This window comes from Nilaparvata lugens, chromosome 5, assembly GCF_014356525.2.
Source record: "Nilaparvata lugens isolate BPH chromosome 5, ASM1435652v1, whole genome shotgun sequence".
NCBI classification, from domain to species: Eukaryota; Metazoa; Arthropoda; class Insecta; order Hemiptera; family Delphacidae; genus Nilaparvata; species Nilaparvata lugens.
The window spans coordinates 20,602,867-20,627,096 of record NC_052508.1 but is presented as its reverse complement, the minus strand read 5'-3'; the positions used below and the strand labels follow the sequence as shown (position 1 = coordinate 20,627,096).

At 33.3% G+C, this 24,230-nt stretch overlaps 1 protein-coding gene across 1 annotated transcript in view; it reads right to left on the bottom strand.

Moving 5' to 3' along the window:
* Positions 1–24,230, bottom strand: part of LOC111043256 (ATP-dependent RNA helicase A) — a 42,178-nt gene that overhangs the window by 5,713 nt on the left and 12,235 nt on the right. The window contains exons 7-21 of the mRNA XM_022328162.2: positions 23,708–23,934; positions 21,714–21,875; positions 20,954–21,151; positions 19,527–19,740; positions 17,617–17,856; positions 16,264–16,481; positions 14,151–14,265; positions 13,117–13,211; positions 12,159–12,371; positions 10,727–11,078; positions 8,116–8,297; positions 7,373–7,534; positions 6,058–6,162; positions 5,525–5,640; positions 2,134–2,340 (exon numbers count right to left, since the gene is read on the bottom strand). Coding sequence (XP_022183854.2) covers positions 2,134–2,340; positions 5,525–5,640; positions 6,058–6,162; positions 7,373–7,534; positions 8,116–8,297; positions 10,727–11,078; positions 12,159–12,371; positions 13,117–13,211; positions 14,151–14,265; positions 16,264–16,481; positions 17,617–17,856; positions 19,527–19,740; positions 20,954–21,151; positions 21,714–21,875; positions 23,708–23,934 — 2,806 coding nt within the window. The remainder of the gene's footprint in view (positions 1–2,133; positions 2,341–5,524; positions 5,641–6,057; positions 6,163–7,372; positions 7,535–8,115; positions 8,298–10,726; positions 11,079–12,158; positions 12,372–13,116; positions 13,212–14,150; positions 14,266–16,263; positions 16,482–17,616; positions 17,857–19,526; positions 19,741–20,953; positions 21,152–21,713; positions 21,876–23,707; positions 23,935–24,230) is intronic.

Below are 24,230 nucleotides of genomic sequence, written 5' to 3'. Positions count from 1 at the left end.
AGATATTTTTTCAAAGACAAGATAAAGCCCGCTCGGCTCTCAATGCATCTAATAGAGTTGGGAAGTTTATTCCATCCACGACAAACACTGACAAGGACCGATTTAGAATAGATAGTAGTTCGGTGATTGTAAGAGTATTTGCACCAGTTCTAGTATGGGAAGCATCTATCCTCTACCATCGGAAACAAATTTAAAATCATTTTTGAAATAAATAGGATTGCCATATTTCAAAGTATCTCTAACAAGTTTGATTATTCTGAAACGTCTATGATCGGGAAGCTTCAGGGTAGAACTAGTAATGTGTGCTGGGGTGATATGTTCATGGCGTTCAAGAGAATAAACAAAACGTAGACAATAATTTTGGCAGCGCTGCATTTTATTATTGAGTGTAACTTGCATGTCATTGAGGACAGAGTTGCAGTACATGAAATGTGGAAAAATAAGAGATTGGACCAGTAACAATCGTATACTTCTAGGAAGGACATCTTGTAATTTTTTCAAGTGAATGCACTTCTGTGCTGGTTTTGGTGGCTTATGAGAGAGCACACAGTAAATCAGGTCATGTCCAGAAATAGCTGGGACTGATATTTGTCCTGTTTGAACAACCTCGATGGGATCACTAACTATGAGAAAATCAATGAAAATGTCAGATTCATTTGTATGGTGAGTTGGATCAAGTGGTAGAATAGTCAAGTTGAGGCACTGAAATATGTTAAGTGACCTGATAATAGTCAAAGTTGCGATTAGTCATGTAAGGTCAGTGTTCATATCACCCATGACAAGGACACGGTTATAAGATGGCATAAGAGAAAGCAATGCATTTTCAAAGTCAGTAAAATGACCGATTTTCGGGGGGACGATAGCAAATTCCAACAAGTAATCTATTAGATCTGGACAAAGATAATCCAAGAAACATGAATTCTGGTCTAGCAGAGTACTGGCTCAGATGTGAGTAATATTTTAGTTTTTATACCGTCTTTGACATACACTGCTACGCCCCCACAAGCTTTATTCAACCTATCATTACGGAAAAGATTATACCCAGGCAGTGCAACTTGGTTGGATGGAATGCTAGGTTTCAAGAATGATTCCGAAATACCTATTATACTGAAGTCCTGAAAACGGAAGATTGCTCTGAGTTCGTCGATGTGACAACTGAGGGACTGGACATTAAGATGGGCGGTCTTAAGAAGTTTATTGTAAGGCTGAAGCTTATATGATAACAAGGCACCCACGTCAATGTTAGAGTTACTAACACAGTCGTTCAAATTGCTATGAATCGAGAGCAAGCGAGCTACTTCATCTTTGGTGCTTAGCATTGTTGGTGAAGCAGAGCAAAATTAGTCCAAACAAAGGGCAGAGCATGACAAAAAAATGAAGTTTAAAAATGTATTAAAACTAAAATTAAATCTAGGTGACATAGAAGTCATTGTCCATTTGATGATCGAGTGCATAATGGATGCATCGTCAGTTCGACTCTTGTCATAATTCATTAAAAATAATGAATTAGGTTCATTTCGATTGAAATGAAAACAGTTCGATTGACCTTATTTACAAAACGGCGATGAGCTTCAAAGGGTGATCCTAGTCCGTACAGAAGTATAATGCAACCTCTTCATGGGTATAGGGAATGTCACGGTGATGTGTGGTAAAAGAGAGAGAGAGAGAGTTCATTCTCTATTGTTCACTATTGTTCATTCACAAAACTTGATAGCTGGTAGAGGAAGTTTGTCTTTCAAGTGAGTTCGACTGTCTTCTGTATGTTGCCTTGTTGACTAGGTCCTAGATGGGAGATGAGATATCGTGTACACAGACACACACACACATACAGACCAATACCCAAAAACCACTTTTTCGGACTCAGGGTACCTTGAAACGTATAGAAATTTAGAAATTGGGGTACCTTAATTTTTTTGGAAAGCAATACTTTCCTTACCTATGGTAAAATACAAGGAAAGTAAATTTTTTTCCCTGTCACCAGGGTGCTCAGAAAGGATAAATTCCGAGATGATCAATTGGATAAAAGTATTTGTGCAGAGAAAAAAGTACAAAGATAATGATTAATTTCAAGATGATTAAGTTAATTGAATGCAAGTATTTGTAGAAATAGTGTTGAGATTGATGAGTACATACCCGGCTCCAGTGCCAACGGGCTCCATGTTGTGGCGACCGGCGTTGACCTTGCAGAGGTCCTTGATGACGGCGATCACCTTCTCGTCGACTGGACTCAGTTCGGTGATCTGCTCGGGCTCTCTGCTCGCCTTGATCACCAGTCCCTCCAGCGCTGGCCTCAACGCCACTATGCACGCCGCCACATTCGGATCCATTTTCAGGTTTATCCTACAAAACAATCCGAGAATGATTTCTTCATTTGATGACGTGTTCAAGTTTGCAAACGACAAAGTTTTAGGGCCCGACCACACGCCACACGCCAGACTGCAATCCTATACGTTTCTCAAATTTATTCAAAAACACACACAAAATAAGAACAAAAATTTATGTAGGCTAGCCCTACATGGATACACATCATGTGAGTATGGTTGTCAAGGTGTCACGGTTTTGGCAACCAACTGTTTATGAAAAGATAACAAGTGAGAGTTTTATGATGAATGTTCCAAATTGATAGTATTTTATTTTTATCTTGTTCATAAATGTAAACTTTTAATGAATAAATTGTTAATTACAAAAGTAAATTTACAACAATATAAACAAAGTAGGATATATCGAATACAAAGTAACAGGCTTCTTGGTGAGGTTTGCTGAAATAGAGTATTTTACGATTTCCAACTAGTTAACCATGTAATAGAAAATTCTTCCATCCGTGAGAGTGTATGAAAGTAATCAAACAAGTCAAGTATGTCAAAAATAGAATAAGTTTCCCTAGAATAACATTCCCTTATAGAATAAGAGAGGAATTCTAGATATAGATACAGAAACCTATAGGATCGTAGAGCATCGGGTCGATCATTGCAGATCAACAGTGATTGAATATCACTATTGAGAAACGATTGCCGTCAAACTAAACCATTCAACCAATAAACGAGCAAATAATAAACAAGTCCCTGTAGTTTACCTCCCACAAAACAAAATGTTCATCCATCATTCATTATGATCATTTTTTCATTTTACACAGTCAACAGTTTTCAACTTTTAAACCACAACCTTATCCAATAATAAAAGGTGGTTCAAATTCTTGTAATGTTAATACATAGATACACACAATTTATGTTATATTGAAATCAAATAATGGAAAACTAATTTCTGTTATAGTTTCCACTAAATGAATTGAATAATTATACGTTAATAATTGTGTAACAACTAAGCTAGCTTTTCATTATCATATTAAATCGGTGGTTGTGACAATATCAAGTTTATACTATTTAAAATAATAACCGGTCCATTAATGCTTTAATGACATACGTTTTATGCTGAGGATGAGGCTTCAATTGGACATACTACACAAAAAGTTATTATGATCGAAGAACAATTTGTTCAATGGACCCATTTCAAAATTCCCATTAATATTGAAATGAGGGGTATTTTGGCAAGCTGAACAAAAAATAAGGTCCTATGCTCTTTTTCGATATTTATGTAAATGAAAAATGAGTCTTGTGGGTTGTCAAAGCTCCCCCTGGAAGGGCAACTATTCATTTTATCCTATCTTTTAGTGAAATAACAATGATCTCTTGCCAACAAAAATCGAACTCTTTGTGAATTTAGATAAAATATGACCTACACTTTAGATTTATTATATAATTATATTAATTGAATTCATGGGAATTGAAGTACTTTTTTCAGTCAGTTTATGATTAGTTGATGAAATTGATTATCAATAAAAAATGATTATTATTTTATCAGTACCGAATTAGTTGAATGAATTGTCGATGTACTGAGTTCTTGGTCAACAATAATTTAATATTGGTATTTATCCAATCATTATTTTTCCAGAAGTTATTTCATTTGAATTAGAAAATATTTATAAGCTCCTATCAATTTGTCATTCGTAACAATGAATTGTTCAAAACATGAATTTAATCAAATAAAAATGGCCCATACTTCTGTATTCATGTTCGCATGTTTTCCACTTGTGATGGATAGCCAAATATTGTATGACGAGCTGCACGGCGAACTGATGGACAAACACATTATTAGTTCAGTTTTTGCGTACCTATAAAATTGTAGGATGGGGAGGAACAAACTACGTTCACCTCGACCCCCTTATAAAAGTGCAAAAACTAATAATCAAAATCATCAAGCAGAAGCCACTTTCTTCGTTATCCGTCAGACCAGCTCTACAATGAGTTTGGTGTGATGGACGCAAGACAACTCTACTCCCTAGAAATTATTTGCAGACTACACAAAAACCCAGAACGCTTTCAAAACAGAAATCACTGTCATAACACAAGGAATAGAAGCCTTCTCATCACGAACGTGGCTAGGAAGGCAACATACCAACAACACTACTTCAACCACCTAGCACCAAAATACCACAATTTACTTCCTGTGCACATCAAGATAATAGAAAACTCAAGAAAATTTAAATGCGCCATTAAAAACTGGATCAAACAACTGGAAGGCATAATATAGGAAACATAAATTTCGAACAATATTTGTAAGCTCACTTTCTCAGGGGTTATTTGCACCCCCACTCTAAACTTAATGTATTACTATTATACCTGCTCTAAAACATGGGTTTTCCATAGTTGAGTAGGTTAATTTCCGAAAAAATGAAATTTATTTATATTTGTAAAAAAATTTCATAAATATTGTATTTGAATATTGTGTAAATTTTATTGATTAGATTGCTTATTTGTATATTAATGGGAATAAAATATATTATTATTATTACTATTATTATTATTATTCATTGTATATTTTTCCCCCCGACTCAGATGTCCGATTGCTGTCTCATTCACTCAATTATCAAATGAAAAGCCTGTTTGACTTATAGTAAAGATAATATGTCAATTTTTTTACAACATACAGTTTTTATTCATCAGAAGCCAATACCAATATCAGTCCAATAAAAAAATCCTTTTCTGTCATGTTCCCCGTAGCGAAGCACGGGTAACTGCTAGTTGTATTATGATTTGTGAGTCAAACACTATTTGATTTGATACCAGAACTATGTACGATGTGAAAAGTTTGATAGTAATATGAATCGCAAAAAATGAAGAAATGTAATAAGTTCATAAACGAGGGAAATGAAATCTATCAAATTTATCAATTTAATGTAATGAAGAATCTTATCTACAAATAATGATTTACAGATATACTTGACGAAAACAAGGAAATTTAATAGTTCGAATTGAAACACCTTTTTAAGTAAGTAAATACAGTATCTAATCTATGTAATCAAAATTACCATATACAGTATTGTCTAAAGTTTATATAAACAATTCCCACTTGCAAATTGTATCTTAAAATTTAGTTGAACGTTTGTCATTGATAGTAATGGAATCAAGCTTTTGAATTAATGTATAATTTCGAAATAGATTTTGCTCATAAAATGTGCGATACTTACCAACCGTCGAGTCGGATGACGTCATCAATAAATTCAATTTTCCGGCATCCGAAGAGGAGCAGATGGATGGGGCTGACCATAGTCATTTGCTTACATGCCACCACTCTGGTACGGATCTGTTCAAATAAAAACCAAATCATTTCTATTCCACAACATTAGCGTGATTTTAATTCCTCCAACAATTCGATTCTAGTACTTGAATCTTAGAGCCATAATTCTTCAGATTTGGGATTTTCTACTTTTGAGCTAACGATGGGCTTTGTGATTCCCAATGCACCAACCTCAATCAACAATCATTTCTGGAAGCAAGTGCCAAAATATCACACGACACTCCATTCCCAATTGATAACGTTCACTACCGTATGTAATCTTATCTTATCTTTCACTTGAAACTAGAATAAAATTGTCAAGCACTTCAATTATCAATAATATGTATACAGTGATGAGTATTTGTGGGAAATGAATTTAATATAGTACAAATTTATATAGTCCAAGATATTTAATTTACTATTGAGTTATATTGCTTCACTTACCTTTTCTCCGAACACAAAGAATGGACAAGGGAATGTTTGCTCCATGTTGCTGCAATTCACTGACATCTTATGAACCAGAGCAGATTTGCACTCTGTTGTCAGCACCTGATGGAAAATAAAAACCAATCCTTCAATGTAAAATTTACATAAAATCAAAACAAACTTTTTATTTCCTCAGAAAAAAAAAATACATAAATAAAACTTGAAAATATTGACAGCATTATAACATAACTGAGTATAAACCTAGTATGTTGTTAATATAATGTTTCTAAAAAAAAACATTACGAACTATAGAATTAGTTATTAAATAGGAGGAAAAAAATTTCTTAGAGTATGGATAAAAAAATTCACTAGCTGAATTATCCAGTGAGAAGGGCTGGATAAAGTGACAGATCACGGAACAGTAGACAAATTAGTTGCAGAGTTCAAATGAGTGAATGATATGATAAAGAAGAAATGTGGGGAAAACCTTCTATAAGAGAGGTTAACATTATAAAAATGGCAGTTGAGAAAGATAGAAGAACAGCGTTGCCGATTCACTGTCTTGCCAATATAGTAGCTGATACCAGTATATCTGATGTGATATCAATAATCTTGTTTACTCTGCTTTGTCCTATGATAGACAAGGATAGCAACACCAATGTTTATCAAATACTTCCATGATAACGTGGACCTAACTATAGTTATTTTTCATAGAGAGATAGGACTTTTTTTTAATAAGAGTGAACTAGTTTTGCTCAAAGAATTAAAATGTTTCGCAATCTGCTGCTCAAAAGAAAGATATCTGGAAGAAAGACAAAAAATAGCTGTAATTGGAAATAGAAGTACCAGGAATACATTCCTCTCATTGGACCATTACTGAATAAGTAGTGGACGGATAACTCCTTCATCAACAACGATACATGTGGAAGTAAATAAGAATGGTTTGAGTTCGAGATATATACAATATATAAAAAATATAATAAATTTCATAAATAAAAATTTTCCCCAACAGCTAATTATAAACGTAAACGACAGTAACGAGACAGTTTGAAACTCCAATGAATTACAGAAAAGTCTTTGTAAACTATCAAGCACTATTTTTCACCATATATCAACAGGAAATAATGATCCAAACTTTTCATAAGATGAACAATATTCATAATCTTTTACTTTTCAAGTTCTTCTTCAAGAAAAATCTGCGTTAGTGTCAGACGAAATACCAAAGATGAAACAGAGAAACTATAGGCCTAATTTGATATAATTGGAAGCCCTATATAATGTTACAGAAATGTAATAATTGGCGGTGAGAAATCGTTCAATGATCAAACCTCACCTTTCTCTTTTCCTTGTGGTAGCAGACGTTTGGATAGAATCCCATACAGAGAAGTGCAACCACAATATCCATTTTGTCATCAGTGCCAATGAAATTGTAGGGCAAAGGCATCAGCGACTCTTCAGGAAAGCCAATAGAAGTCAGCAAATCTCGGAGTTGATTCTGCAATAAGTAATAAAACTATCCATGAAAAAATTGCTTGAAACAATACATAATTTATACCACCAACAGTCCAGTTGTATTCAGTTCATAAATAGATTACGATGTAAAGTTTCAAGTTCGATAATATGCCGAATAAAATGTGTTGTAACAAATATGATGTAATGGCAATTTGTATACTGTAGTTGATTATTAGCAATTGATAGTGGAATGGAATAGTTTGCAGTAGGTCTGCTGAGTTCTAGATCTTCAAGCTGTTTTGAAGACCTGATCTAATCATCTAATCATCTCACGATCTTCAAGTAGAAATTTAATCTATTCTACTGAAAAAGGACACAATATTTACAATAAATCTAACAAAAAAGTGTATAAGCACTAAATAAAAAAGGTTACCGTCATCTTCCATAAATACAGTACATTAACTTAACAAACTTTACAATAACTTGGAAAAAATTGTTTTTTAAGGAAAGGTTTACTTTCTTATAAGATAAGAAACTTATAAGATTCTCTCATAATACTTTTGAATTTTTCGTTTTCTTCTGAAATATTATTATTCAATTAAAAATGAATTGAGACAAATATACCTTAGCTTCCCATGTGATCTTCAAAGTAGGCAAAGATATTTGCTTGTGATCGCAGAAATTCTCTTCAGCACGTGGGCCATTGGCACGAACCCCTTCCCATGTCTGAAACACATTCAGCATTGCGATGTGGTCGCTGTAGCGGCTGCCAGCAAAAGCTCTCTGCTGATAACTCAGCTTCCTTTCTGTTCATCAAAATAACAGCCAGTTAGAAAAAACACTTCAGATCCAGGTAAAGTTTTTGAAAAGCTTCTTCAAAAAAGTTGCTACTTTTGACGAAGCTTATAACACACAAACTAAATGGGCTTGAGTTCTGCCACCAAACTGGAAACTCTTATTTAAGGCCGCCTTTAGATAATCGATTCATTAATCATTCTAGGCTCTATTTTTTTTTCATTTCATTTCATTTATTTAACTCAAAACAAAACAGATACAAAAATAATCATATACAATTTGTGATATATTATCCCTCTAGCTACAAGCTATTTGAGGGATTAAAAAAAATTAAATTTAATCAATAAATATCAACAGTTCTTATTGATTTCTTATTATTATTATTTTTCCACAATAGAGTCCAAGTAGAATGTTCAGTCAACTTTTCATATCGATGTACACATAAATATCGATTTTCACTATTATTTATTTTCCATTTCAATTTGCATCACAGGAAGATATTAGACCACTCTATGTAACCATTTATTCATAGCAATCAATTAACCGAATAACTATTCATTCACTGCTCCTCTAGATCTAGAATGCATTGCATTTTTTTTTCACAACGTCCTAACCTCCAAAGTAACCTTAAACTTTATTATTTATTAATAACTAAGTACAATGTTAAACTTATCCTCTATATACATTTTTCAACTGTACCAGAAATTTTCATTAAAAAAGAGACTAAGATATTTTTATTTTAAATTAAATATATATGTTCTTCTTCAACTTGCTTTTGTACTATTTCAATAAATTTTATAACCTAGACAGCTTCATTGATCCTTTCATAGCCTATTATTTTCCTTGACTCCTCTTTGTTAATTTGTTTACAACTTCAATTCCACTAACCAATAACATAACTAATAAACTGGATCTATGTTTGGTGGCCAAAACATTTACGTTTCATTCAGACTAATAAAACATCAGTTAAATATAACTTCAATATAATATAAAGTTAAATATAACTTTATTAGTAAGTGGGTAACCATAGGTGGAAGAGCTTATAAACCACCCCTATTCCCAAATCAGCCTCTTGTTGTTATTGTTGTATTGCATTCACATTCAGAGCCGACTAGGTTAGCAGAGTGGGCTTAGGCTTTGCAGCATTCACTGCTTCGTTCTGGATTTGAATACAGTCTGATAGAGCATGGAAGTTTAGTCAGCTCATCATCACTTGATACCGTTACAAGCAACAAGCTTATGTAGACATCATACATTTATTGTATTTCAGCTATCAGTTGCTGGGTTTCAAAATGGGCAGCAGACTTGCTAATTCAACCTTGTCAAATGGTAATTCTCTGCTCCGAGCAGTTAATTTTTACAGGTTTCCAATGTACGATGACATTGACCTAGTTGTTCTGTAATGGACTACTGTAATTTTCAAGTTAAAATTTGCTTATATAACTTATGTGTCTGTTGAATATATATATATATATATATATATATATAATATATATATATATAATATATATATATATATATATATAATATATATATATATATATATATATATTAAATTATATCATTGACACATTATTATGATCGCTAAAAAAAGATTGAAATCCAATCATCCAAAGATGAAGTCTGTTGAGCTGTGATATCAATAATTCTGAACCAGCCAATATTATTTAGTCATTAGTTCAAGTTATGAGCTTCGTTCACCAACCTAGGTGCATTTTCGTTTATGCGTAAATTTCCGCAGTCGACGACAAGCATTGTTAACATTCATATTGTCCAAATTTCAAGTGTGCTAAAACAGCTGATCAAATAACATTTCATTATTTGTCTTTATTAATGAAGAATTAAACATTTCCAATAATATCAACATATTACCATTTGAAAGTATAACAAGTATAAGCTCAACCTGTCCCATTAAAACATAATTTGAGCATAATCTTTTAGTTATGTAGCAAGCTAAATTGGAATCTACCCAATCTAAGATTATCTCCCTGTCGTAGTCGACGACGGCATTTACAGACAAAGAAAAACCCAGCTTTAGGCTGGCCACCAACGGTAGTAACATGACACATCACAAACATACAAATGTTCATAATGCATGTTTTGTCACCAGCAAGAGGCTTCTAACATATAATAAACAACCAATAACAATAAATAAACCACTGGAAAATTACAAATTATAATGATAGAAAAATAATTTTACCTCAAATATAGCAGCGTAGAAAATATAAACAACAGCAAATCGAGTATACAAAAACCTCCCTCATAAAATTATTCTCAAACCTTACGCTGTGATGACACAACAATGTATGACAATCATGCATGTTCTACCGTTAGTGGCCAGTCTAAACAGCAGCTTACAAAATTTAGATCACTGTTCAATCATCCCAATAAGACTAATAGTCTACAATAAAAATACAAAATTGACATCAATTACTCTCACCGGTAAGAAACACTTCGGGAAAGGTAGAACTGTTGGCAGCGATGGTGGAGAGAGCGTCGCCGCAGAAAAACAGAGTTCCCAGGATCATCATCTTGCCGAGACGCGGCTCGATCGGCAGCCGTGCCAGGATCTTGCCCAGCGGAGTCAGCTCGTCGTTGTCGTCCAGGCACTTCATCTCTCGCAGCATGACTTCGGCCTCAATCACCGCGTCGATGGGCGGCGACTCGATCGCCTTACTCAGGAACTGGCCGATCGCTCCCAGTCGCAGCAGCTTGATGGACAGAGCCAGTTCGTGTAACGGAGTGCGCAGCATTTCTGGTGTCATGTATTCCTCTAGTTTTGCGTGTCGTGCCTCAAAATTGAAAACAAGGTTCATGAGCTACTGTTTATCTAAATGAATTTACATCAAAACACATTAAGATATTATAACGATTAAAAATAGTAATTTTTACAATATTGTAAAATTCTATCCATATAAAGAAAGAAGACTTGAGATCAGTTTGCAACCAAGAGAAATAGTATACTTTTGCATTTTTTTACCAAAAATACTAAGGCCCGATTGCACAACAGCCGGTTAAATTTTAACCGTGATTAATTTCACGAGAACCAATCATAGAAGGCGTTTTTGTTTTGAAATTACAGCTTCTCTGATTGGTTCTTGTGGAATTAATCACGGTTAAAATTTAACCGGCTGTTGTGAAACCGGCACTAAGATTCCTAATTATCAGTTTATGATTAATAAAATCATGGTATGAAATAATATTATTAGACCAAAATCCAAATTAAATGCTGCCAAGCACCCCGAAGAATTTGGAATTTCGTTTAATAATATTACTTCTAATTCATGAGCATTTGAACAAATGCAATTTCTGATTTTACATCATTTTAGATGGTATTTTCAAATGATTCTACTAATTTCCAAATTACTTAGATACTTAGATTGCAGTAAACAGACACTTTACATAAAACATATTATCAAGAGCCTAGTATGGTTTATTTCAAGAATTGTTCTCACTATACAATAATAGCAATAACTAAAGCTCGTATTCAATAGCTAATATAGCAAAAATTGAGTAAATAGTAAAAATTATTACAAAAATCAACTCTCAACCGAGCACTAACCTAAATACAAACTGAATAAAAGAATAAAAATCCCTAGTAAATAAGATAAGAGATTGAATTAAATAGTCTAAATGATTAAGATTTAATCGTATTTTGTATTATTTATTATTTTAGACCCTTTAATATCTAGGAAGTAGAAGTCACAATTCGACCTCACATTCTATTCAAATCAATCAACTAGGCGTTAAGATACTTGTTTCACTTTACTTTTAAGCTCATAATAGTTTTCACCTACTAAGACTTACCCTAACTATAAAATTAGCATGAAAAATGAATTAAAATTATAAATAAAATAAATAATGAAACTCACTCGACTGCAGAGATGGAAGCAGAACCCGGGCCTGACTCGCCCCGCTCGCCCCTTCCGCTGCTCCAGATTGGTCTTGGACGCCCACACTGTTGCATAGTTGGTCATGTTGTTGTGTGACGTAAACAGCTTCATTTTCGCTTTGCACGTGTCAATCACATACACCACGTCGTTGATTGTGATCGATGTTTCTGCTATGTTTGTTGAGAGAATTATCTGTAAAAAATAGGTTCAATTAATATTTCTATTGAGAAACGTATTCTTAAGAATAATTATGCGACTAAGGAATACGATGGGACGGGAAGGGATGAACGTAGGTAGTAAAATGTCTGTAATAAAATACTGATCAACAGAAGAGGGTCAGCTTTTCTATTTGAATATTTTTTGATTGTATATTAATCATTGTTGAAATAAAATTAATTGCACCTATAATAATTGAACTAACTCTTGCAATGTGAAGTGAAAAAATGGTTAGATCTACAGATGGACCTGAATGTGAAGAGATACTCGTAGTGTAGTATTAGTTTAGTGTGTGAATAAGTGTAGCGTGTACTCTAGTATAGAATAAGGAAAGTAATTGAGAAACAACATTGAGTTAGTAATTCATCTGTTTTTTAGTGATTGTTTTTACTTAAAACTGTTCAAAACTGTTTTTTCCATAATAATTATCAAGTTCTATCAATAAAATATTGAATTGAAACACTCAGAACTATGAAGTCCATTATTGAAGAACTTGAGATTGCGATTGACATCCATAACAAGAATAGTCAAGCAAATAAAAAAAATCAGAACTATGATGTCCATTACTTAAAAACGTTGGATCGCATTGCTTATACAACAAACCAATAAGGATGATTATTATTATTATTATTTTAATTCAATCAATTATTATGATTGGAGACAATTATAATATTTTAGCAATTAGAAACCATCAATTCTAATTAAAAAGAGAGAGATTTACCTTGGTGGTGCCTTCAGGTACGGATGCAAAAACTCTGCGCTGATCCTCTCTAGGCAATTGAGAATGAAGAGGCAACACTTGAAAACCAGTTCCTCCTTCGAAAAAAATATAAAATTACAGCAAGAAATAATGGTAAGTGTGGGTTTTATAAAAATATAATATTAATGATAAATATATTTGGAATTGCAGATTTATAATAATCAAGTATTTATTCTCAATACTACAAAACTATAGTACTCGTTCAACTTTAAAACGATATGATGGCAAAATGTGGTATGGAATAGGGAGCCAAGTGATAAGGCCCGCCGCAAAGTAGACCCACGCTAATCCATAAAAAGCAACCCACGCCGTGGCATGTTTTGTAAACCATTGCTATAGAATTATTCATAATTAATCAGCTGACAAGTGGATTATTCATCGCATGTATTACTGTGATGTCTGGAAAAGCCTAGCAATACAAAACATCCCACGGCGTGGGTTGCTTTTCGTGGATTAGCGTGGGTCTACTTTGCGGGGGCCTAAGCCAATCACTTAAGAATCGCATTCCTAGTATAAATATAACATCTTGAGAAATATTAATTTAAATAATAATAATATCGTGTGACCTGGCTGACTCAGGTCTGGTGTCAGAGTTTTCAGGTCGCAACTGATCAATTAGGTCCTCTGACGTGACCTATTGATTGCTTTTTAGGCAGCCAGGACCGACGGAAAGTGTCCCTCCGAAACACGGGAGTGACCCGAGAAAAATATCTTGCCCAGGCTGATTCGAACCCGGGCCTCTGGATTATAAAGCCAGCATCTAATTCACTCGACTACGGCCACTCAAAAAACATAATTTAGAGAGATTGAACTTTAATTTGAATTTTGAATTTTATAGCTTCATTTAGAAGCTTATAAATCAACTCACGGTTTTCCAAACACCAACTTCTAGATTTTGAAGGAATTCTATATTTCTAATATCGTCCTGAAACCGAGTTTTCAATACAAAAATGCAATAAAATATAAAATTGAAAAAAATCAAGTAGTACTCTCACCGAATACAGGATGTTGTTGCAGATACTTGAACAGGGCAAATATTAAATTCCAGCCCGGCAAGAAGACAAGCACTGCTCCTGGTATGTTCAGTCCTTTGATGTACTTCAGCAGAGACTGCAACATTATTAAAATGTCAAGATAATAATACCATAACGACGAACAAGAGAGAAGGATCAAGTAGTTTCTGTTAAGAGCTCTGCTAACTTACATGACCTGCGTAAAAAATATAATACACAATTTTAGAAACTCAAGTCGAAAATATTCACTTACTGGTTTGTAATGATTGTCTGTCTGGTCGGGTTACTTAGAAATGCATATACACAGAAATATGTTTCAAGAGAAATTTTTAAAAGCAGTGAATTTTCTTTTAGGTTTTGCGAAAATTGATAATTTTTATACTAATTATAGAATAATCAATAATATCGGGGCATTGAGCTTTGCTCCGGAATACAAAAGCATAGAAGCATAAAAGCATAGTTTATATTTATTTATTGATAAACAGAACACAATTCTTTAAAATAATTAGGGAAGGACTAACAGGATCAGCCCAAAACTGTTTCTTCCCCGATTTTTTTTTACACACTAAAAATAGACCAAAAGTAGGTTATGTTACACACTTGTTACATACACTTGAATTCAGGTCCAATTTTCAGTCCAAACATTTACAAACAGAAAAGTTCGAATTTAGATTGTTTACAAACCAAATTGAAAATTAAATAGTTTTTCTTGTCATCAATTCGATTTTGTATTGTAACTTGTATTTTGTTTTTTATTTTGAATGGGACTTTTTTGCGACTGCCACCAGCGGTCAAAGACTTTTCTATTGCTGGCCAGTGGTGGCTGAAACAATTTCTAGTTTTTTTGGTTCTGGGTAGTTTACTTCATTTTATTTTCTTGTGATAAGTGTTTGATTTATTAACATTTGATTTGTTAAGTTGTTAAATTTTTACTATAAATACCTAATTGAATTGAGAATAAAAAATAACACTCACTAATAATTTAAAACTGTAAAGTAATGATTAACTTAAAAATTTGGATATACTTTAATTTAGAATGATATACTATGATTGCTACAATATTTTGATAAATAAATAAATAATGAATCCTGAATAAAATCATATCGTTGGTCATACCAACAAATCAGATATTTTGATCAAGTCGATTAAAATTTCTAGATAATATTTCTCGTGAGATAAGCTGATTGATTGTAATAGTTCAACAGCTGAACATAATTCTGTCTCACTCCCACACACGCACTCGCATCTTCCATTATCGACAGACGACGAAATTAGCAGCTGTTTTTCCAAGGATGAATAATTATTATCCTCCAGCAAGTTTTCTCAGAAATGATACTCTGTGCAATCGATTTTTTATAATTATCAAGAACCTCCTATATTGCAAGAGCCTAAATCGTTAGAGCCGTTTTTGAGATCCGTTGGACATACATAAATACAGAAATTGCTCGCTTAATAATATAATAGAATACAAAAATCTATATCCCACTTTTTAAAAGTAAAGTGTGTTCATCAACACAAAGTATGATAAAAATTGACTACCATGGTAAAGGAGTGTATAATAGTTACGTAGAGAAATACTACAAGACTTGTGAGAGATTTAATAATACTAAAATTGTAAAATATAACCAATCAAAATAATAAGGCATACAAATTTAATTTAACTATAATACACTAAATAACTGAATACACCAAATAACTGAATACACCAATATTGAATGATTTCAAAATAATAGCATAGTAAAAACATTATTATAATATAGTTCATGTTATTAAACTTCTATTTATTGTTATGTATGAATTCAGGTCAAAATTAATATTCAGAGTTAATAGATTCAGCTGGTGCTCTGTATCATTATGTAGTCTGACTTTTCGTTGCAGTCATGCCGGATTACAATTCAATTAGCATTTACATGAATTCCAACGGCCTTCTTCTCAAGTTGTAATCCACTGTACTGAATTTCAGTTATTACGTAGTATCTAATCTTTACCTATATTGATTGCTTGAATTATATTTATTATAGTAAGATATTTTGCATATGGGCTTGACAAAAAATAGTTTTAGAGATTCATCATTGAATTTGAATATCATGCTGACCTCGATTAGTTCGAAGCTGATATCCTTCTCGCTGATGAGACCGACATTCATCCTGGTTTGGGAGGAGTAGGTGTCGGCCACAAACTTGTTCATGTTGTCGTCCATGTCAGTCTGCTCCACTCCATCTTCTCCATCGTTCTTGTCTCTGCTCTTCTTTTTGCGGATGTCCGGAGGTGGAACAAAGTTCAGCATTTGCACGCAGTCCTCGAGGAAATACTCTGAAAATACATGCGATGAATGGCCAAGTGTTTAGAATTCAAATAAGATCAGATTCATTCAACACAGCATACCATCACACAAGTACACAGTTGGACATCGTCAAGTGAAGAATACACTTAGTATACACTCGATAAAAAGTTCAATGCAAATAAAAATTGTTATTGCTTAATGAACTACTGTATCCCTAACTCCGAATTAATTGTAAATAATCATTTTGACGATTTAAATTAGGTCGATATTCAATAGCTACAAATCAATAAGTGAATACTTTTAAGAATAATTACCACAAGCAATAAAAGTTTAATTAATTCCCCGAATTAATTGTAAATTACCATCTTGACGATTTAAATTAGGTCGATATTCAATAGATATAAATGAATATAAGTGAATACTTTCAAGAATAATCACCACCAGCAATAATAGTTTCAACAATAAATAACAGTAATAATCAGCACAAGCAACAATAATTTCACACAAGCAATATTCTACTGTATAGGAAAAGTAAAAAAAAAAATGAATTTATTTTCCTAAATATGACCTTCAGGCGTGTGTGTAGGTAATAGGAAGGGTAAGGATGAGATATGAGTGGACCTACAGCTTTAGGTGGGTTCCGAACCTAAGAGAAGAGATTTTTCAACTCATATTATGCATGTTTTGAAACTGATAAGAATACATAAAACTAATCGAAATAATTTGATTTGAATAAAACAAATCATCTTGATGCACAAAAAATAATCTAGGAACAGGAAACAGCAGTGCACTTGTTACTATCTTGCATCAAATAAATATGAAGTAATAATGAAGGTTCCCATATCGGGAATTCAGTTTTATTGTTCGGAAAAAAACAATGCAAAATTAAGCTTGATTGTAGCGGAATTATCAATATTTCAAGTTTTCAACATTTTTTTAAATAAATCTATGGATCAGTAACTAAGTGAATCATTTAATACTAAATCAATTATTCAGCATTAGAATAGCTCACTACAGATTTTATCATTATTCTGATCATGCAAACAATACGATATCCTAAATGAGCCACATTTAGATAGGCTACAAAACTTATATTCAAGACTTATTTATCATTATTGAAGTAAATTCATAAACTAAAACTACAAATTAATATAATTTGCTAACCTTGCACTGGAAATGCGCGACCAGGAACTTCAAGGACAGGACAGTCGTTGAAATATCTAGCAAAAACTGATGTATCGATGGTGGCTGACATGAGAATGACTCTTAAATCTGGGTAGTTGTGGATCATATCACGCAATATCACCATTATAAAATCAGTGTTGACGTCTCTTTCATGGACTTCGTCAACGATCACATGAGAGACGCCTCTCAGCCCATTCTCAAGCTTCCTCAGTAGAACTCCTGTAGACAAATTCAATTTAATATTTAAAAATACATTTTTGAAAACAAAATATCATAGTATTTCCAATTGAAAAAAATGGAATTTTTTATATTATCATTCAATTGCAGAAATTTTCTGAGATTGTTGACATAATCGATGGATTTCATTCAATCTACAATTCTTCTCCAGCGAAGAATGCAATATTACAAGCGTTGCCGTGTCATACAAATGTATCGTCCAAACATTGAATTCGCCAAAATATTCACGAAAAATTAATTCTATACTTAAAACTATACAGACTGAACATCATAAGTGAAATATATCATAAAGTGCATCTGTAGATACAAATTGCATCAGAATTGAAATTCTGCTTACAGTAAAATACAATAATTATTATTGATTACTCTCCTCCATATATTTCAGTGTAATCTGCCTAATCTTTGCCCACGTTATAATTTTGCTGTAAGTTCAGGCTGACTATATATTATAACACTTTCAAGGTTTTTGAGAGCTGAGCCTACAATCATAATAGCTCAACTCGGCAGTAATTTTTCTTAGAACCCTGAAGAAATTTATAGATACAGGAACGCTCATAAGTGTTTATTTTGCTCCGTTTCATTCTCTCCTTTCATACGGTGTTGTATTTTGGGTTAGTTCAAGTCATGCAATACATATATTTAGGATTGAAAAGTGGGAAGTTGGAGTGATGGTGGGCGAATCTATTACAACAAGTTGCAGAGCTTATTTCGAAGAATTAAAGATTCTCCCACTCCCAGGTCTATTATATTTTGGAGGCTCTTTGTTTCAGACAAAACATCAGAGACGACATTCATCGAACTAGTATGTTTGAGAGGGGGGTGAAGAGTGCTGGAATCCAGCTTTACAATTCAATACTTATAAGTATTATATTCTACCTTTAATAACTAACAAACCTTTATAACTAAAATTACTAACTAAAGTTTCTATACATGTTTTAGAAAAGAATATTATGATCACCCCGACACATATTTATTAGAGTGGGGTATTATTAGAACTAAGTTTAGTATTAGCAACTTTTGTATGTATAATATAATAATTATGTATATGTTTTGTCAATAAACTCCTCTGGTTGCAATTCATTGGCAATCAGAGAAATTATTATTATTATTATTGCCAGCACATCTTGAAGGCTATCAAAGGTGAGAAGTTTAGAATTAGGTGAAGTAAAGGTGAAGGAGGAGCTGTTACAAGTATGCCCTTATTCTGATTATGAATTCTTTTTGCATTATGAAATGCAAATATTGACTTAAAGATTTTTGACTTAGAAAATCATCGACGAATCCATATACCCCTTGAATAGGTGGTCAGTGGGATGATGAATGAAAAAAAAATGCTGTTAAGTAAATTCTTGTGAAAATAATGTTCACTGATATATATATATATATATATATAATATATATATATATATATATATATATATTATATATATATATATATATATATATATATATATTTATGAATTTAGATGTTCTGTATATAGTACCTTGTCAAGCAGCCTCTTCAAGGTTTGCTTGAGGTGGCTTATATTGATTCAATAAACGTTTTTCTATTCTATAATTTTTGTTTTCTTTTAGACACACCATTATCACATAGCGTCATTTCCATCCTACTTGTTAATGAATAGGATTGAAGTGTGACTGAAGAAACCCACCTATAGTGCAGAACATAATTCCACCGTAGGGCCTGGGCAGCATAGACTCGAAGCGGACACTATAGCCAACACTGATGCCAGTCTCCTCACAGCGCTCACTGGCCACTCGGTCGGCCACCGACACGGCTGAGATACGCCGCGGCTGCGTCACTATTATGTTGCAGTAGCCACCCTGCCCCGTCTGGATGTAGTCGTCCATAATATACTGGCATACCTGCCAACAATCCAAATATATTGCATTTTTCCCAATTTTCTGAGGATTGTCAATAATAATTAGTATAAAGGTACGCCTTATCTGGATGTAGACGTCCAAAATATACTGGCATACCTGCCAACAATTCAATTATATTCTATTTTTTCCTTATTTTCTGGAGATTGTCAATAATAATTGAGTATTAAGGTACTCCTCGCTTGCTTCAGCACCCTGAAACGCGTCAAGACTACTCAACAAGTTGGAAGTACTATTGTACCAACTATTATACTACAACTATTGTACTATTATACGTTTACTATTGTAAAAGTGATAGAAGCGTTTAATAAAGTTTAGTAATTACCAACCCAATAGTTCAAGCTAGGATGAAAACATTAGAAGAAATGTCATATTAATTTATTGTAATATCGATGCATAACATTAGATTATTTTTTAATAGGCGATTACCATAGAGAAAAAATAGCATAAGTAGATATCACATGCTATTTGTCATATGTTCCAAATTTCAAGCCGATAACTGTCTATTATTACTGTTTTGGTCGGGTGAGAGTGTGATGTTGCAGCCACATGTTAGTCCAGTCGCTGAACCAGCCTGGTAAAGGTACAATTCCTTACGAAGGCCAATGGAGGCCAGCGCTGGCAAAACGGTACCCATCCACACATTGGCGCTGGTCGAAGTTGGCCTTCATTGGACCAACATGTGAATGCGGCATAAGAATGGCAAAGTATGAGAGACTACCAGCGTCACATATCTCCACGAAAAATAACTACTAGGGCTATCAGCTTGAGTTAACAGTTGAATTTGGAGCATAAACACCCTATACCATATTTTATGATTATGTGTTTCATCATTGTTGAATAAATAAATAAATACCATGGGGTATTTTCATATGATATTTTTTCTCTATGCAAAGAAATCGCTATGCATTGTTGAAATTGTCAATATGATCGACAAAAGCAATGCATTTTAGGTTGAGTGTAAAAAATAATACTATATAGAAACACGATCATGGTTGTACAGGGAAAATTAGTTCTATTGAAGTAAAACTGGACAAATTTGAGATATCGATGTCTGTTATGAGAAAGGAAATAAACATCTGCAGTAGAAGTGTCGCCGGTTGAGATCCTGGTAACCACTAAATTAAAATTTCTTTTACAATTGGAAAATAATTAAAGATAAGTGTTTCTATCAGATGAACATAATAAAGAAGCTTACCTGGGTAGTCTTTCCGCAACCCGTATTTCCTTTGATGATAATGACTGGATTCTCATTGATTGCTGACATGATCTCTCCTCTCTTACTAAAAATGGGCAGTTGGCTTCTATCATTAACCGACTTTTGAAAGTCAGTGTCACCCTGCATCTTGTTTTTGAATCCTTCAGCTAGATCTTCACTTATTTGATCCAATGATGCCTGTAATATCAAAGGATCCAGTGAAAACTCAAATATTTCAGGATTCGCAAACCACATAATAGTGAAATGAAATAAGTTTCAAGAACAATAGCAAAAGTTGGTTTCAAGAAGTCATTTGTATGAAAAATATAATAATTAAAAATCTATAGAAGTTGTTGGTCTATTCCGATAGTTCAAATTTCTAATTTTGGAACTCCCATATCAGTTAGACAGGCCTTCGAAGAACTTATTTTCCTGCAGATCCATAGAAACAAATCTCTGCCTTCCATAGAGGATGATAGTTGATGCTGTATAACTGTTCCGGTATTCAATGCTGTATAACACTGTTCTGGTATTATAGCTGTTCATTCTTGTTAAAAATAATTATATTTTATTCGCCAAGGAAATATATTTTTCAATGATTTAATAATAAATTTTCATAATTGAGATTAAAATTTTTTTAAATGTTCCAATTTTCCATGTGTCTTAATTGTCATTAACAAATAATACTTTGTTCTAATGGCGAAGAAAATATACAAATTAAACCCTACTTGTAGGATAATTAGGCCCTGATAATACTTACGTGAGCCAAAGGACCTTCGTCGATGTTGCACCCAGTCCAGGGATTCCAGTTCTGAGTGGGTGGCGACCACGACACGACCCCGGCCACTTGCGGCTTGCTGTTCACGAACTTCTCCAACACGTGATTCGTGAGCAGAGACACAGGCGCATCACTGCTTTCCGGCTACAAAGCAACATCATTTCTTACAGCCAATAATCATCAAGAAAATGCATCTGAAGTGCTTGTATTCTTTAGCCATATTACATTGCTAATTCTAATTTATGCTTCACAAAATTTGAAATACAATAATTATAAGAGATACAAAATGTAATAATTCAACTTTAAACAGAGTCTTTAGAAAATCGACAAGAATCATTCGACAATCCTGAAGAATGGACAAGAATTCTTTGAAAATCATAATCATTAATCTCTTCTTTTACTCCTGCTTGAGGTAATAATCAAACTACTATGAGCTGGCTGTAGTTTATCATTGATTGATCTTGACTCTGAATCCATAGAATAAGTGAATCTTCAATGCTGTATTACCTTTCTTACCTAGGAAATGAATAGCAAGATATTGTTAGTCTCAACCTCATAAATCAATGTCAATATTATAGCTTCAACAACTTCCTGGAATAATAATGAGCGTAATTAGTCTAAGCCCGCTTGCTCTTGGGCTATTGAAACCTCATGGCTCCTGTATGACAGCTATGAGCCTTCAAAAGCCTCAGGCATTTCGCACATCGCTAAACGATCAAATGCTTTAAACAGCAAAATTATAATATTTTTTGCTACAAAATTACTTGATTGTTAGGGCGACTGGCAAACAGAAAAACAATCAAAAATAATATCGGTATTCCAATATGAAAATACACGTAATTGACAGAGTAATTGAGTGAGTTTATTCTATTTTAATTTTATTATCAACAAATATGATATCAGTAGTTATCAGACCTTGATTAAGCCATAGTAAACATCAATAAAAAACCAGTATATTCTTTATTCATTCATAAAATAAGTATATCATCGAAATGATAGGGAGAGGAAAAATAAGGCAACCTTGTGCTATTCCTCTCCCAAATTTAGATAAGGTTACACATAGTCCGAAATAGGTTAAGTCTTGTAGTTTTTCACTTCACAAAAGTTTCAGTCCATGAATTTACAAAGTAGATTTTCAAATTTAGATATTTCAAAACCAAACATTTTATTTGGGAGTTGAACCTTTGAAAATTCCTTCCACAAATTCGAGCTTGCTCTTTTGGAAAAGTAGTTCCTGATGTTTTATTTCATTTTCACAGTGTATATCTTTTAGTTCCTTGTTGTATAATGCTACAAGATGTGAATGAAAAAGCACACATTTTTCCACAAATAACAATTGCTCTCATTGTAAATAATAACTCTTAGGCGGGGTTCACACCTGGGTGATTTCTACCTGGCGATATCACCCGCGCGATAAGCACAGACAAATGATGTATTCCTTTGTCAAATACATGTAAAATGAATGGAGGCGTTGGAAATGGTTCACATTGGCGCGATTTTCAGCGTCTCAGAACAGGGAAAATCACTTGCTGCTTGCTGTCGGTCCTAGTGATAAATTGCAAGTAATTTTTTCGAGGTTCATCATAAAATGTCTGTATTATCTATAAATAATAACATCCATGCTACTCATATCACTGAAGTCACAAACCTGTTCAGAATTCAAAAATTATAACTTATTGTTCCTCTTCACATTCCTTTCATGTCGATTAATCGCTTGCTGTATGGATCCCCGAGCGATTTATCTTGTAGATATATCCTCGGCAATTTATACCCTTAGAAATATCGCGCCGGTATAGAACCCAACATAACATCCGAGTTAGAATAATAAAGATATTATTGTACGATATGATAATTCACATATAATTTTATAAAATTCTTCATTGTCAAAAACAATACATACAAAAAATAGAATGCATTCAATTTACAATAATAAATACTCTCATGGAAGGAAAATAATAGATGATCATGGTACTTACAATTCGGACAGGTTTGACTTCGAGACTCTGGAGGACATCTTGGATTCGTTCGACCAGATCGGGCGCTACGTTCACCTCATAGGGCGGCACCTGCTCAGTTTCCTTCTTCTTCAGAGTGCCTTGATAGGCTTCTATTACTCCCAAATGGTACAACTGCCTTACAATTGACAGGGCACAGCTTTTCGATGCTTGCTGTTTGTTCGAGCCGGATTCTCGGCCTATTATAGCTGTAAATTAATAAATAATTATTTTAATAATTAAAAATAATGAAAGTCATGATGCATAACACTCATGAATAATAATTACGTAGTTGAGTGAACTATAATATTCTGAATTGTCAAATTTCGAACACTAGGCTGAAAACTTGTTTTTTATAGTACATATAAGACTATTACAAATATATATATAATGTTCAACGATTCTAGAGAAACCCCCCAATTTCAGTTATACATTTTTTACTAAATTACTTTTTGTATTAATTATATGCTTGTGACTACATCAAGATTTTTTGCTTGGGTAGGCT